The sequence below is a fragment of the Pseudochaenichthys georgianus genome, chromosome 15 (assembly GCF_902827115.2).
Source record: "Pseudochaenichthys georgianus chromosome 15, fPseGeo1.2, whole genome shotgun sequence".
Taxonomy (NCBI): domain Eukaryota; kingdom Metazoa; phylum Chordata; class Actinopteri; order Perciformes; family Channichthyidae; genus Pseudochaenichthys; species Pseudochaenichthys georgianus.
In genome coordinates this window covers 30278060-30294665 of record NC_047517.1, presented here as the reverse complement: position 1 = coordinate 30294665, position 16606 = coordinate 30278060, and the positions used below count along the sequence as shown (strand labels likewise).

At 41.4% G+C, this 16606-nt stretch overlaps 1 protein-coding gene across 3 annotated transcripts in view; it reads left to right on the top strand.

The window, feature by feature from the left end:
• Positions 1 to 16606, top strand: part of ryr2b (ryanodine receptor 2b (cardiac)) — an 83008-nt gene that overhangs the window by 22406 nt on the left and 43996 nt on the right. For all 3 annotated transcript variants that reach the window (XM_034100134.2, XM_071205693.1, XM_034100135.2), the window contains exons 32-44: positions 1688 to 1774; positions 2029 to 2255; positions 2497 to 2710; positions 3192 to 3821; positions 3919 to 4119; positions 7760 to 7871; positions 7998 to 8138; positions 8944 to 9220; positions 9322 to 9436; positions 9780 to 9912; positions 10788 to 10891; positions 11700 to 11835; positions 16324 to 16510. In XM_034100134.2, coding sequence (XP_033956025.1) covers positions 1688 to 1774; positions 2029 to 2255; positions 2497 to 2710; positions 3192 to 3821; positions 3919 to 4119; positions 7760 to 7871; positions 7998 to 8138; positions 8944 to 9220; positions 9322 to 9436; positions 9780 to 9912; positions 10788 to 10891; positions 11700 to 11835; positions 16324 to 16510 — 2564 coding nt within the window. The remainder of the gene's footprint in view (positions 1 to 1687; positions 1775 to 2028; positions 2256 to 2496; positions 2711 to 3191; positions 3822 to 3918; positions 4120 to 7759; positions 7872 to 7997; positions 8139 to 8943; positions 9221 to 9321; positions 9437 to 9779; positions 9913 to 10787; positions 10892 to 11699; positions 11836 to 16323; positions 16511 to 16606) is intronic.

The following is a 16606-nucleotide window of genomic DNA, read 5'->3' as shown; positions in this document are numbered from 1 at the left end:
GAGGTTGTATTCTAAAGTGTGCCTGAATGTAATCATTGCGTAGGTGTGTCGTGTGATTCTTTGTAGTTTATTTATGGCATCCCGTTGGATTTAACGTCATCTGAACAAGACATCGCTCGCTCACTGCTCGATAGCGCGCGAAGGTCCGTTTACGCCGGTTGTTAAACAACATTGTTATGGGGAAATGCAAGTTTGCGTCCAAATGGTTGGAAGATAAGGAGGAAGGACAATCAATACTGTAGTAAATGTGAGGTAAAGTGTGTGTATGTAACCGGTTAAAACTCCAAGTGGCGATGAGGTCTTAAAATGTATGGAAAGGGTCTTAAAAAAGGTCTTAACTGTTAGGCCCCAAGCCTGTTTTTCAGGTCTCAGGCTCGAAAATGACATTTCCAGAACAAATGACCTTAACTACACTTCTAAAAGGGGAAAATTAATAATCTTTTTTCTCAAAGGAATGATAAACCTGTGAGTTGGATGTAGAAAAGTCAGAATCAATCTACTGTAGATGTTTTTTATTTAAAAAAAAATTCAGATTGAACATAGTAAAAAAATGTAAATTATAGTGTTCGTGCAAAAAATCTTTTTTACTTATACTGAAAACTACCCTTGGATAATGGGTTAGTAGAATAAAAGCTTTAGGAATCCAAAGTACAACATATAATAAGTACCCTGTATCAAGATTGTTGCAAAACAAGTGACATTTGACCTTTTTTAGCAAAAACACTTCTGGGGTCATTTGGGTGGATTTTCCATATCTCTGGACCCCCTTGGTCGATTTTGATGATTGACATCTCTTTCTAACCACAGAGCCAATGGAATCGAGGGAAAGTTCCCCATACACACATAGCTTACCAAGTAAGGAGTAATAGTGATGCGTAGAAAAACCAGAAGCTGCGCTAGCCTCTGGTGGCTACCATTTGCAGATAATTTTTCTTCTCCGATTTTTGCATAAAAATGGAATTATGGATTATCAATAATTTTTTCAAAGTGACAGACACATTGCTATAACCTATGGATTAACCTTCAGCCGTGTTTTTTCTCGTTTTTATGCCATTGAACACGACTTTTGATCAGAATAACAGCTAATGTGAGCATATCTCCGTGTTTTGCTACCTAAAGCTACTCGTGTGTTGTCTGTATTTGCTTCCCCTGTCACGAGTTCTGATCGCTCAGTGATGATCCTTATATTTCTATAATCTGTGGACTCTCAGGATGTTATCTAAGCTTGTTTGTGCAGATCCAATTATTATAACGATCGGTATAGCTAGAGTTCTGTGCTAACGACCTTAATATTTTTTTGCCCGTGGCTAATTCAGAGGCTCAGCGTAAAAAAAAAAAAAAAAGATCAGTTAGCTGAATTTCTTCCCGTTACATAGATATGAAACATTCATAGTTTATTAAATCTTAAGAAGCCCTCAGACACTTTTGCTTGCAGATGTTGTGATTTCGGCCCCTTTGGTGGGGTTTAAGAGGTTTTAAAAAAGGTCTTAAAAGGTATTACATTTGACTTCAGGATTCCTGCATATACCCAGTACTTGTATATTAATCTTAATTAAAAACACATTAAACTCATTGAGCTAGGTCTCTTACACTAATTACTTGTACTAATTAAAGTAATTATAGTGAGTCATGTTTAACTTGAGCGTTGTATTATTAAACTGAGGGTGTTTTTTTCACTGTTAATCAGGTGGAAGCCAGTACAAAGCTGTTTCCTGCTGTTTTCGTCAAGCCCACCACCAGCAACATGTTCCAGTTTGAACTGGGGAGCACCAAGGTAAAGGAACTTTTTGTTTTGAATCCTTTCGGAGACATTGTGTTTGCTTTCCTTTAGCATCATACGAAAAAGCAACATATTTAAGACATTTGGACCAAATGATGTTGACTGATTGGCAGTTTTTAAATATTTCAGGGTTTTAAGACTTTCTATTCTTTTGAATTAAAGTTTATTCTATTTCTCCGTTTTATTTTTTCATACATGTGAAGTTGTCTGTTACACATTTCCCTTTATTTGTCGTCTTCTCGTTTCAGAATGTGATGCCGCTGTCAGCCGGTTTGCTTCGCAGCCAAAGAAGGAATGCCACCCCTCAGTGTCCTCCGAGGGTTCAGGTGCAGCATCTCGACCCGGTGTCGTGGACCAGAGTACCGGACCGTGCTTTACAGGTGATGGTGGATCGGCCAGATGAGCGCCATGGCTGGAGGGTCCAATGCCATGAGCCCCTGCAGGTCATGACCCTTCACATCCCCGATGAAAACAGGTGGAATAAATATGTTTTTGGAATTGGGCTTGCAGATTTAAGTGCACAGAAAGTTGTGCATTAGTTGCTTTAATCTGACATGCGTTTTGTTCCACTGTGATCCTAAAAGCACCAGACAGCAAACACTTATTTGATAAAAATATGCAACAGACTGTTACATTTGGTGCCGCAATTAATTTATTAAATGTACTTGATCTTGAGCAAGCAACAACACGGACGTCTTGTCTTCTCATACATTTAGGTCTGTTGATATTTTGGAGCTGTCAGAACTGGATGACCTCTTGACCTTTCACCACCACACTCTCCTGCTCTACTGCTCTTTATGCAACATTGGAAACACTCAAGTTTGCCATGCCCTCTGCAGTCATGTTGACCAATCCCAGCTCCTTCATGCCATTCAGGATCCCAACCTTCCTGGTCAACTCCGCTCTGCGTTTTACCAGCTTCTCATGCAGGTAATTTCTTGTTTGAATTCCTATCTTTTTTTTAAGGTTACATTCATTAAAGGTAGGGTAGGTAAGAATGGAGAAACCAGCTCGAGTGCGCTAGAATTGAAAGTACACAACCGAAAAAATCTGCCCCTTCCTTCAGACTTCCTTACAGAGCCCCTCCTCCAACACACACACGTATGCGCACATGACCAATGAGAGCACGAGATAAGTTTGTGCACAGATGGAAGGCTGACAGGCAGGTAGGCCATCCAGTCATCTGAGCCGGGCCGGATGTGCTTTTTACAGCACCACAGATGAAATTGTTTTATGTATTTATTGTCAAAGCATTTAATGTTTTCATTGCTATCGGGATGTTAAGAGCATTCCATGGAATATAACAACAAGTGTTTCTGAAGTGAATTGCCTACCCTACCTTTAAGATAAGTGTTAGGAAACGTTGGTCTTTAGAGTATAATAAAAACGTTTTCGTGTTTTTTTTATTCAGGTTCACCTGAGCAGCCACACCACTGAATGTCACATGATGAACCATGAGTACATTGTGCCTATGACTGACCAGACCAGAGAAATCACCCTTTATCCCAGCTCTGCTTATGGTGTTAATGCGGGGAATAGTCCACCTCCAGAAGGCATTTTCAGCACTGGTCTCAGCACATCTCTTAAACCACAGATGCGTTTCTCCACTCCTTGTTTTGTCAGGAGTGGTGGATTAGAGGCAGATGGTACAGGTGAGATAACCGGCACAGACAGCCCAGAAATCCCTCTGGACATACTGAAGGACCTGACTGTGGAGATGCTGACTGCTGGAGTGTGGGCTGTGGGGCAGAATGTGAGACATCCTGTAGGAGGCAGCTTTGAGCTCCTGCTAGTTCCCCTTATCAAGCTGTTCTACAACTTACTGGTGTTGGGTGTATTTGGGGATGAGGATCTGGGGAAAGTTCTGAAACTAATAGAACCTGCAGTCTTCTCCATAAATGCCGAAACCCTCAACAAGGAAGAGGAAGAAGACGCTGCTGATGATGACGACGAACAATGCACAGGAGGCAACATAAAAGAAAATGTCACTCCTCATCAAGGACTTCTTCAAATGATGCTTCCAGAAGCTGTCAAACTTGAGGTGAAAGAATATTCAGATTTATTTAATGTTCTTTTTCTCATTCCTTTGTTATTTTGTTTTTTCAGATAGAGCTAAATTGTTATATTCCTTCCTCCAGCTCTGCCACCTGCTCTCCTACCTGTGCGATTGCCAGGTGCGCCACAGGGTGGAAGCTGTGGTTGCCTTCTCTGACAACTTTGTGGGTCAGCTGCAGGAGAACCAACGATTTCGTTACAACCAGGTCATGCAAGCGCTCAACATGTCAGCTGCCCTCACTGCCCGCAAGACCAAGGAGTTCCGCTCACCTCCACAGGAGCAGGTTGAATTTGCATGATGAATTATCGAAGAAAAATACAACTTGGCATGCTGAGTTGTAGCTATGTTCCAGAAGCTATGTACTCTAAAATACATTAAAGATATGCTCGGTCAAGGTTCACAATATAACTGTGGAATTTATTAGAATATTGGGTACCACTTTACAATAAGACTACCCTAATAAAGGATTCATAAAAGGTTTATAATTAGGTTATGAATGAGGTTGTAAACACTTTATTAATCATTAAGAACCATTTATAAACCAGTTCGTCGACACAGGCTCACTATTTGGCAAGATGACTAAGCCTTATATTGGCTACCTAGCTTACTTCGTCTTCTTCATCAGCCAGCATCCTTGGTATCTGGTGTTCACTGAGTTGATTCCCCCCCTCCCATCTTGATGTTTCTTGGCATCTCTTTATGACCATTTATTTATGAGTTACTAACATTTATAGTTGCCAAAAGGGAGCCTTATTGTAAAGTGTAAAACAATGAGTTACTACCATTAATCAGGGTTCGTATGGGTGCTTGAAATCCTTGAAAATGCTTGAAATTTGACGTGGTGTTTTCAAGGTTGGGAAAGTGCTTGAATTTTGGGAATGGTGCTTGGAATTGAGACAAAGTGCTTGAAAATGTAAATGCTTTACTTTTACAAAAAATTGCTGTGTGACTGAATAGTTCGCTTTTTAGATTAAAAGAAAAGAATTGCTCCGCTGCACCTTCCCGCGCTATGCGCGCGACCTGCAAGTGTTTGTGTTATGTGTGACCTGGGCATTCTGATGAGAGTGATAGATGTGTGCCAGGAGGTTGCAGTTTCAACGAGCGTTGGCTAGCAGAAGACAAATACAATCCATGGCTAAGACGAGGGTCAAGCCCACGAGTAGCCTCCTGCAAAGTTTGCAACAAATAACGATGGGAGAGTCTGCGCTGACGAGCTACATGAAAGGTACGCCGCAGTAGAGCATTTTAGATTAGGCTAACATTGCATGTTACGTTTGTTTAAGCTAACGTTAGCGAGCTGAATAGCGAACTCCATGAGGGATAATAATAATTGCAGGGGACACTCATTTCAGAGGAGCGTACCTATGTTATGTGCGTTACAGTCGCCATCCTGTGGTGTTCAGAGGATGAAGCACTAACGGCATTTCGTGTTATAGTCACAAAATATAATCTATTGATTCGACACAGAGCGATTTTGAAAGGCAATGTATTTCTACTGGTAGTATTTTCGTGCCTAAACCAATGTGATTTGATCTATCGAAATCAGTAACATTGACCCGAAGACACATTTTCGTTTGTATTACTGGTCTGGGGGAAGCTCGCGAGTGTGTTTGTGTATTTTGCGTTGTGTACCGGGGAAACACTCACAAGAAATACCGGCTGTTGTTCTGCCTGCTGTGACGTTACATTAGTCCGTTTCTCCGCCTATAATTATGCCGAAGCTTCAAAGTTGTATTTATCATCTGAAATTTGCCGAAACAAGTTTAATATTCTGAAAGCCAATACTTTGTTTATTTGAAAATAGATGAAAACAAACTGTCTTTTATATAAAATTGAAGTATTATACAAGTAAAAACTACATTTTGTTTTAATCCCATGTAATTGTAGAATGAACACAGGTCTTCCTTTGGAGATGTATAAGTCAGGACAGGTGTTTTGAGTAGTCAACATTACCTAAAATCATGGTGCACATTTGTAAATATTATTTTCCACTTGTTACCATTGCGAGTCTATTTCTATGCAGCTCTGTCGTGATTTTGTGGCACATCAGGCTAATACACTACCAGAGGTGATAAGTACTCAGATGTTGTACTTGAGTAAAAGTAGAAGTACTCAGATCTTGTACTTGAGTAAAGTAGAAGTACTCAGGTCTTGGTACTTGAGTAAAAGTAGAGTACTTCAGACGTGTACTTGAGTAAAAGTAGAAGTACTCAGATCTTGTACTTAAGTAAAAGTAGAAGTACTCAGGTCTTGTTCTTGAGTAAAGTAGAAGTACTCAGATCTTGTACTTAGTAAAAGTAGAAGTACTCAGATCTTGTACTTAAGTAAAAGTAGAAGTACTCAGATATTGTACTTGAGTAAAAGTAGAAGTACTCAGGTCTTGTACTTGAGTAAAAGTAGAGGTACTCAGGTCTTGTACTTGAGTACAAGTAGAAGTACTCAGATATTGTACTTGAGTACAAGTAGAAGTACTCAGATCTTGTACTTGAGTAAAGTAGAAGTACTCAGATCTTGTTCTGAGTAAAAGTAGAAGTACTCAGATCTTGTACTTGAGTAAAAGTAGAAGTACTCAGATCTTGTACTTGAGTAAAGTAGAAGTACCAGAGTGTAGGAATACTCTGTTACAGTAAAAGTCCTGCATTCCAAAAATGTTCCTCAAGTGAAAATAGAAAAGTATTCTCATCTAAATATAGTGAAAGTAGCGACACTAAAGTAGTCGTTGTGCAGATTGGTCCATTTCAGAATAATATATATGATATGTTTTATAATGATTGATCATCAAAGTGTTCTCAAAGCTGGTGAAGGTGCAGCTAGTTTGAATGACTTTGTAGACTGCAGGGTAGCTTGTGGATTTACTCCAGGTGGAACTAAAGTCTGATTCAACACTTGATTAGATTTCACATCATTCATCCACATCTGTGAAGTAACTAAAGGTGTTAAATCATGTAGTGCAGTAGAAGTACACCATGTACCTCTGAACTGTAGAGGAGTAGAAGTACACCATGTACCTCTGAACTGTAGAGAAGTAGAAGTACACCATGTACCTCTGAACTGTAGAGGAGTAGAAGTACACCATGTACCTCTGAACTGTAGTGGAGTAGAAGTACACCATGTACCTCTGAACTGCAGTGGAGTAGAAGTACACCATGTACCTCTGACTTGCGTTCACTACAAACCTAAAAGTACCTCAACAATTAATCATAATGTATTGAAAAGGCTGATGTTGTATATCGGCTCAGCCAGGTTATATGGGAGGCCCAGTCTACGTACAGGTCACTCCTTTTGAAATATTAAACTTAGTTTTCTTTTCTTTAATTTTCATCTCATGTAGAATGCTATCACGAAACACACATTTGGTTGTTTATAGCATAAAGAAAATCTGATTTAATGTGAGGTAGGGAAATAATCATTTGAGTATGTGTAATAAATATGTAATTTACAACAGCTGTAAGATGCTTGAAAAGCTGGAAAATGCACCTTGAAAAGTGCTTGAATTGTGACTTTGGAAAAGGTGTAAGAACCCTGATTAATGAGGCTTAGCAGTACATATACATATGGGCTCTCTATTTGGCAAGGATGACTAAGCCTCTACTGGCTACTTAGCGAGAAATCAACTCACTGAGCAACAGATACCAAGGATGCTGGCTGATGAAGAAGACGAAGTAAGCTAAGTAGCCAATATAAGGCTTAGCAGTACAGATAAATGTGGGCTCACTATTTGGCAAGCAACCTGTCACAGTTGCCCTGTTTATCTCATGTCTTATAAAAGCTTATAAATGATTTATAAAGTGTTCACAACCTAATTAATAAATTAATTAAAAACTATTCGTAAACCCTTTATAAGGGTAGTCTCATTGTAAAGTGATACCGAATATTGTCTGTAATGTTTGTTGAATATGTGACCCGTCTGTACTGTACTGTAGATCAACATTCTGCTGAACTTCAGAGAGGAAGAGCAGCAGGAGAACTGTCCGTGTCCGGAGGAAATCCAGCAGCTCCTGCAAGACTTCCATCACCTCCTCAACACACACTCTGGTTGGAACATTGTTTTGTCATTTACTGATACCAATATAAACCTTTATTGAGCCAGGTCCCTGTGGAAGAGCTCTGAGGAGGCACTTACAGTGATTGCCACTGAGGAATTCTCCTCTTATTGTGCAGGCATTGAGTTGGACAGCGACACAGAGGATGAAGAGGATGCTGAGATGTCTCTTAAAGATCGGCTTCTCAGTCTAGTGGCGAGAGTCACTGGACTGAGAAAGACACCAATAGAAGCGGAGGGGAGCAGACCGCAGAGTGCCAGTAAGTGCATCTAAGATAGGATCAAATGGAAATGTATTAATCCTGAAGGAAATGTGTGGGCCATAGATTGTTAAGAAAATACAACAACAACATAAACATAAAGTGTCAAATGACTAATACTAGTGCTAAATGTGATAACAATAAAAGTGAGATATCATAATTACACTTAAACCACAACACAGACTATATCACCCCTTGCTGCTAAATACCAACAAACTATGTGCAATATAGAAATGCCGTTAATAACTGTAATATATACCTGGCTGCTAAATCCTTAGAACTGTTACAAGGTGTGTATTTTGTATTTTGTAAATTATGCAACTTGCTGCTGTTAAATACCAACCACCTACAGTATGTGCTACTGTATATGTGCAATATATATAGATGCCGTTATAGATGCCGTAACTGTAATATATACCTGGCTGCTAAATCCAGGTATAGAACTGTTACAGTTGACATGTGTATTTTTTTCTAAATGATGTAACTTATTATTTTGTATTACATCATAAGTTAGTACTTTTTTTTTTAATGCATGTCACATATTTAACATTATGTAACATTAAGCTGTCTGTGGCTCATTTTCCTGCTGTAACGACGCACATTTCCCCTCCATGGGACTAATAAAGGTACAGTATTCTGATTGAAAGATAATATAGGACATAATGTTCTCACTTTAAATTAATTTTTGACTTTTTTTAAAATGTGTAATACTGCCGGAAATCTATCTTCTGTAGCAGGTCCTATAAAAATGATTGTGTTGGACAATTACCTTAATTAAATGTAACTTAATTATTTCCTGCTTCAGAGTCCCTGAAAACGCTGATCTCTGAGACGATGGAGCGTTGGGCTCAGGAGACGGAGATGGAGGACCCTGAGCTGGTGAGGGCCGTCTTCACGTTGCTGCACCGCCAGTATCAGGGCCTCGGGGGCCAAATGGCAGAGCACCTCCGCAGAGCCTACACCATCAGCCAGGCCTCGGTAGAAGACACCATGGCTCTGCTGTCCTCTCTGAGCCAGATCCGCTCCCTCCTCAGCGTCCGCATGGGGAAGGAAGAGGAGCGGCTGATGATCAGAAGATTAGGGTAGGGGGACGTTTGTCATGCGAAATGGATTTGCTTGATTGCTTTCTAACATATTTCCATCCTTTTTTTGTCATTTTCTTTGTTTGTGCTTTTATGTATAGAGACATAATGAATAACAAGGTCTTCTATCAGCACCCTGACTTAATGAGGGCGCTGGGGATTCATGAGACTGTGATGGAGGTGATGGTTAATGTTCTTGGGGAAGGGGAATCAAAGGTGAGAGGTTTGAAACGTATTGATAAATCCTTTGGAGATGCAGATCTTTACATTAGTGGGTTATTTAAACACTATTGGTGTTTCATACAGTAGATCATATTCTAAAAGTACATTTATCATGATTAAAGAGATTTTATTTGTCATACAAGTTAATGAATGGAAATAACCTGAACTCTGAGTAAGTGCACATATTGTGTATTATTCAAGGTTGAAAAAGCTGGAGGTAAAAAAACCGTGTTATAACTAAATTATTAATGGAGCAATATTCCCTGCAGTACAGTCAGTTGAACCCTTACCTCCTCACATCTTCTTTAGATCTATGCATTAATTATTCTTTTGTTAGGAGATTACCTTTCCCAAGATGGTGGCCAGCTGCTGTCGATTCCTGTGTTATTTTTGCCGCATCAGCCGTCACAATCAGGGGGCCCTGTTCGACCATCTCAGCTACCTGCTGGAAAACAGCAGTGTTGGACTAGGTACATTTTATTCTCTTACAAGACACTCCTATAAGTGTATAATGTTGCGCACTAATGCTTCATTGCTCTACATAATTAGTTTTTGAGAGAGGTGTTTATTGATCTCGGGCTGCTTTTCCAGACCATGGTTTGTAAAGCTGTTTACTTTTAAATATCTAAAGGTGACCTATCATGCAAAATGCACATTTGTACGTCTTTTATACATGAATATGTGTCCCCGGTGTTCCAGGGAACTCACCAAGTGTCAGAAAACACAACCCTCTCTATTTTCCTCCATACCCAAATCTCTTAAAAAGGGGCTGCTACGGATCTGATACAGACTGATCCAGATTTGAACACTTCTCTGACGTCACAGAAGTGGCGCTACGGCTATTGGGCCAACTCCACCAATCAGGAGGAGACAGCCACGGACATTGCCGTTCAAAAGCGCTGGAGACGCTGTAGTACATACATATGCCAGGGCCGGTAGATGGTGCTGTTCTCACAGAATCAGCCCGTGCAAAGACAGTGTTAAATTGAGCAAAATGAGGAATGGCTAAAATGCATGATCTGTTTGGTATTTTTAAAAATAAAAAGTATAAATATGCCTTATATAGGTATGGTCCTACACTATATTATTCAAATATAGCCTGATACTGTAGGTCCACTTTAATATTGAAAGTTTCACTAGAGTAGTCTACAAAGTGAAACTGTAGGACAGGGCCGATATGTTTTATTGGGTGACTCTTTGCTTTATTAGGGCATTATTTTGCACTTAAGAAAACAACCTTGTGTTGGTGTTAGGATCCTGCCCCCTCAATAAAGTACCCCCAATATCGTCCTTACTCTCTATATAGTATATGGTGTTTCAATTATTTTATAACTTTGTCCCTTAGCTTCCCCATCCATGCGTGGAGCCACTCCTCTGGATGTGGCAGCAGCTTCGGTTATGGATAATAACGAACTGGCTTTAGCGCTGAGGGAACCTGACCTAGAGAAGGTGAGTCTGTCTCTGCAGTACTTCTGGTAATAGTCTCCTTTATTTCATATATACAGAGGTAAGTTATCTTGTCTGTTATGAACATGCTGTTGCATATGATTTTGCTGTTTCATCCATCTGTATTTTATTTTTGGGTGGCTCTAACACTGTCTAGGACACATGTGTCAAACTCAAGGCCCGGGGGCCAAATCAGGCCCTGGGTGGATTTAATTTCGGCCCGCAGGATCATTTAAAATTACTATTAGATCTGTTCCGCCGGTATATTGCACGCACACCTTCACTCAATCCTGAGGGTTTCCTCAGCTCAGAGCCTGAGCCCAAACATTGATGAACTTGCACCCAAGATGAGATGCCAAGTATCTGGCTTGAACTAACATCACAGAGCAGCAAACTGAGTTTCAATGGATGTTTCCTTCTTGCGACAACAGGGCATGTTTGTGTTTTTCTTTGAGGGAAATAGTTTTTTTGAAGCTGTTGTTGGCCTGTGGAAAAATGTAATCATAAGAAATGACTCCGGAAAATCTGCAGATAGAGCTATTAGAAATGAATGCAACTGATTATTTAATGTTGTTTTTATAGGCAATAATTTAAGCTTTGTTAGTTCCAGGTTTAATATGTGCAATAAGTTCATTTCAATACGTTTTGCAATAAACATTGAACCAGTCCGGCCCTCGACGAGTACCATTTTATTTTTTGCCCACTCTGTATTTGAGTTTGACACCCCTCAAGGAAATCTTAGTTTTCTGTGCTGTACCATATTGTTTGTGAAGTCGCTGCAATGACCATGTTTGTGTAATCTGCTTTCCAGGTGGTCCAGTACCTTGCTGGCTGTGGTCTCCGGAGCTGTCCGATGCTAGTGGCTAAAGGCTACCCTGACATCGGGTGGAACCCTGTGGAGGGCGAGCGTTACCTGGACTTTCTGCGTTTTGCAGTCTTCTGCAATGGTAACCTGTTAGTCCTACCAATAGTTTTTAGAAAACATCCTGAGATGGTTAATATGACATTTATGATACATTTGTCCAGTCAGTTTATCATTGAGAACGTAACTAATTGTATAAGCTTTATTTTCCCCTTACCCTAGAGCAGGGATGGGCAACTTTGATGGTGGTGGGGGCCACATAATTGATGTACTGGCCACCAGGGGGCCGCAGATTCACTTGGAACACACACACACACAAAAATACCATGTGTTGTATGTAATTATTAACAAATATACTAAGTCTGACATCTTCATTGACATTTTACAATCAAAGGGAACATCCCCAAAAAATGGGAACATCCTCATAAGCTCACTAAACAAATATCTGTTCACAGAAATGTTATTTCATTTTTACAAGTGGCATGTTTGTATTGAACAGGTTATTAAACAGTGGAATAAAGCTATTTTAAACTATTGGAAAGCACGGAAAATGTGTGTGTATTGAGATTAACCATTAAGATGACATAAACATGAAGTCATGAACACTAACCCAGACATTAGTTGTCTAACTTGAACCTAAAACACTTGTAGCCAGTCTCTGCATTCCCCTTATTCCACAATAAGGGGAATGTCAACACGCCCGCACTCTGCTGTTCCTCAGCGCCGCTCCCCCTCCCTCCCGCTGAAAATATGAATGAAAAGCGTAGTAATCATAGATAACACGGCAGGGTCCGTGACAGTTTGTTTTCATCTAATTTCAAATAAACAAAGTCTTGGTTTAATTAATTACGTTGTTTATAAATTAATCTGAGGGCCGGAAAAAGAGGAGGTGGGGGCCGCCATTTGCCCATCCCTGCCCTAGAGCAAGGGTGCCCACACTTTTTGAGTTTGGGAGCTACTTTTAAAATGACCAAGCCCAAATGATCTACCAATCTTTGTCGCAAGCGGGGGGGGGGGGGGGACACTAAACGGATAAACTGTGACGCGCTTACACTAATTGCGCCGCATTTGCGTGAGGTGAGGCCCCCTCATAATTGCATGAACCCGTATGGCACAATACAGCTCAGACTGGCTTACCTGTACGTCAATCAAGTGGCAAATGCCATACTAAGGATGGAAAATAAAAACATATTTTTGTAATCCCATGCGATCTACCCACACTACCTTTGCGATCGACCGGTCGACGTATTGGGCACCCCTGCCCTAGAGTAAATCGTTGGCTCGAATATTATTTTTGAGCATTTGTTGTTAAAGTGATTTTATTTTGGCAGTCCAATTTCACTAACTATAATTCATGTCTTTAAATAACACAATAACTATCGTGGATATTTGTTTTTGGCTATTGCTTTTCTCGCACTGAAGCAAAGTTGAAAAAGCACAAGAGGCTGCTTCATGTCAAGCTCCCAATTAAGTAAACTATTTGCAGAGGTAATTACCTCTGTTTTTTCTACCATTGATTTTTGTCTTGCTCTGCAGCAGTGCCCTGAAGGCATCAGTTCAAATGATCCTTGAGGGTGTTGACAGTTAACCCAACGTTGCATTGGTTTTTCCACACCAGTGATTTCAGCTGTACCACTTCAGTCTTTAAGCTGTGCATATATTGAGCAGGGTATCATTATTCTAATGATCCTCTTGGTGGGTTTTCAGTTTAGTGATTTCCTTTCCTATCAAATCAATTTCAATCAGGAGAGATGTAATGTATGGAATACATGTTTATTATCGGTCACATTATATAAATGAAACATAATGATGACAGTTTATAACAAGAGAACAAAATGGTGTTTGGCGATTAGGCCCAGGTTTTGTAGGATATCATTCGGGAAGGGAAAGAACCGTTTCCGATGAACCCCCCCGGGTCTAGACACTGGTGATGGAGATAAGTGGTTAGGTCCGGTTGGAAGGGAGGAGGTTAAGCTTGGCCCTGAGCTGGAAGCAGGAGGCGAAGGGGTGGAGGAGGGTTGCGCGTTGACACCTAAAAGACAGCTGATAGAAAAGGGGAGAGCATATATAGAGGTATTAACAGGTGCGATAATTAGGCTTGTGAATGGAGGGAAGTGATAGGTTGGCTAAGGAGTGGCGCTCCCTGTCATCTAGTGAAGGGAGCGAGTATTGCCATGACGTGCAATACAGAGTGATAGGTCTTCCTGTCTGAACTTGCGCTAAGCTTCATTTCAATCAGGAGAGACGTAATGTATGGCATACATGTTTATTATCGGTCACATTATATAAATGAAACATAATGATGACAGTTTATAACAAGAGAACGAAATGGTGTTTGGCGATTAGGCCCAGGTTTTGTAGGATATCATTCGGGAAGGGAAAGAACTGTTTCCGATGAACCCCCAAAAGAAGTGAAGTATGAAGTAGTGAACGTGAAGAAATCTTACCTTGTGGGATGCAGTGTAAATCTATGGATGAAATGAGAGGTTAATACATGTGGGGATTTAGACGTACTGATGCCTCCCAGGCATCCTTCCTGGACGTACAGGGCATCCTGGACGTACAGGGCATCCCGGACGTACGGGGCCCCGGACGTACGGGGCATCCTGGACCTACGGGGCGTCCTGGACATACAGGGTTTCCCGTTGTGCAGGAATATCATTCGGGAAGGGAGAACCGATCCGATGAATCCCCAAAATAATGAAATATATAGAAATGAGATGTACTGGGTTTCTTACCTTACGAGCTAGCTGCGGTGGTTTATGGATATAATTAGAGAATTATACGGGGACAGAGAAAACATGTTATTGACTAGCGTAGGACTAAGAGTGGGATAATGCATGGATGGACTCGTCCTGGCTCACGCGAGCCTCAGACCCTTCCGGTCAAACATGAAATAAAATGCGTGGATGTCACATCCTGGCTCACAAGCCTAAGACCCTTCCGGTCATACATGAAAAGTAAAAGCTCTTCCGGCCAAACATGAAATAAAAATGCGTGGATGTCACATCCTGGCTCACAAGCCTGAGACCCTTCCGGTCAAACATGAAAAGTAAAAGCCCTTCTGGCCAAACGTGAAATAAAAATGCGTGGATGTCACATCCTGGCTCACGAGCCTGGGACCCTTCCGGTCAAACATGAAAATAAAAATGCGTGGATGTCACGTCCTGGCTCACTCGAGCCGGAGACCCTTCGGTCAGAACACGTGGAACGTGACTTGAAATAACCATGTAACGTGCCCGTGATCTTAGATTGATGATGCAATAGAATCCAGATAGAAACATGACGATGATATGTGAGCTGATATGCTAATGACACCACCACCAGTTATATGCGTCTCTTTTTTTTCTTACCCCCGCGGCCGCGCCCCGGTCTGTCGGAGGAGCCGGCTGGAGCTGCTGGCGTGAGCTGGGGAACGGCGCCTGCTACTTGGTCTGAGAGCTCGCGAAGCTAGGAGAGAGTAAGACCTGAGGCTGGGGAAATGCCCTTCTGCTGCAGTTGAAGAGTGAGGAGATCTGCCTCTGCTGAATGAGAGCTGCTGCGGGAACCCATACGGGTGCTCGAGCGCTGGTAGCTTGAGGAGGGGGAAGCTGCCTCGGGCGGAGCGTCAGGGCTGGGATTGAGATCCTCCTGGAAGAGTTCGTCCTCGGAATCGTCCGAATTGGACATCTTTGAGGTTAGATTTATCGTACGCGGAGGTTTGTTTGCACTACCGTTGCGCGTTGACACCTGAAAGACAGCTGATAGAAAAGGAGAGAGCATATATAGAGGGATTAACAGGTGCGATAATTAGGCTTGTGAATGGAGGGAAGTGATAGGTTGGCTAAGGAGTGGCGCTCCCTGTCATCTAGTGAAGGGAGCGAGTATTGCCATGACGTGCAATACGGAGTGATAGGTCTTCCTGTCTGAACTTGCGCTAAGCTTCATTACTCTGTCCGAATTTTGTCAAACAAATACCCTCCCACCTCGAATTGAAATGTGCCCCCAGCCTACCTTTTTCATTTAATCGTTTATTTGAAACCGGGACAGTGCACATTGATGAACACTTTAAAACAAAAATAATGCTTACAAGTGTAAATGAGCCGGATTTTAGCTTTGAGCTCATTTCCATCCGCAGTCCCCTCACATACAACATATAAGAACATGACATTTATATACATGGCAAACAGAAATACATGATATGCAGGGAGAGCATGAGCAGCATACAAGCATTTACCACATGGCAGTACAATGTAGCAGCAACGACATATAAAGTGCAAGAAGAGATAAAAGTGCTACATAAAGTGCAAGAGTAGATACCCCTGTGTTAAAGTGCATTTAGCGGTGATTACACATCTGTTTGTTTTTCAACCATTCTTTGAGTTGACCTTTAAAACTATTGAGAGTGGGACAATCCCGTATCTCAGTTGGGAGGCTATTCCACAATGAGCTGCCTTTAATGGAAAGTACATTTTGTCCAAAAGTTGTCCGTCTGCGGTGGACTTCACAGTCTCCTCTGGTTTCTGACCTAGTGCAGCGTCCAGTGTGTTTTTTGTGGATGAATTTTGAGTTTTGTCTGTTTCTGGAACCACAGGTGAGAGTGTCGAGGAGAATGCTTACCTGGTGTTGAGGCTGCTGATTCGTCGGCCAGAGTGTTTTGGCCCCGCTCTGCGAGGGGACGGGGGAAACGGCCTCCTATCAGCAATGGAGGAAGCCATCAGGATCTCGGAGGACCCTTCCATGGACGGAGCTTGCACCACCTACCAGTCCAACAGAGCACTGTTAGTAGTACTCCAAAGGATTTTTTCCCTAATTTATCCAAACTGGGTATCACCAATTTGATAATGCTGCGTGCAAAACGAATGAGATTCTGTCAA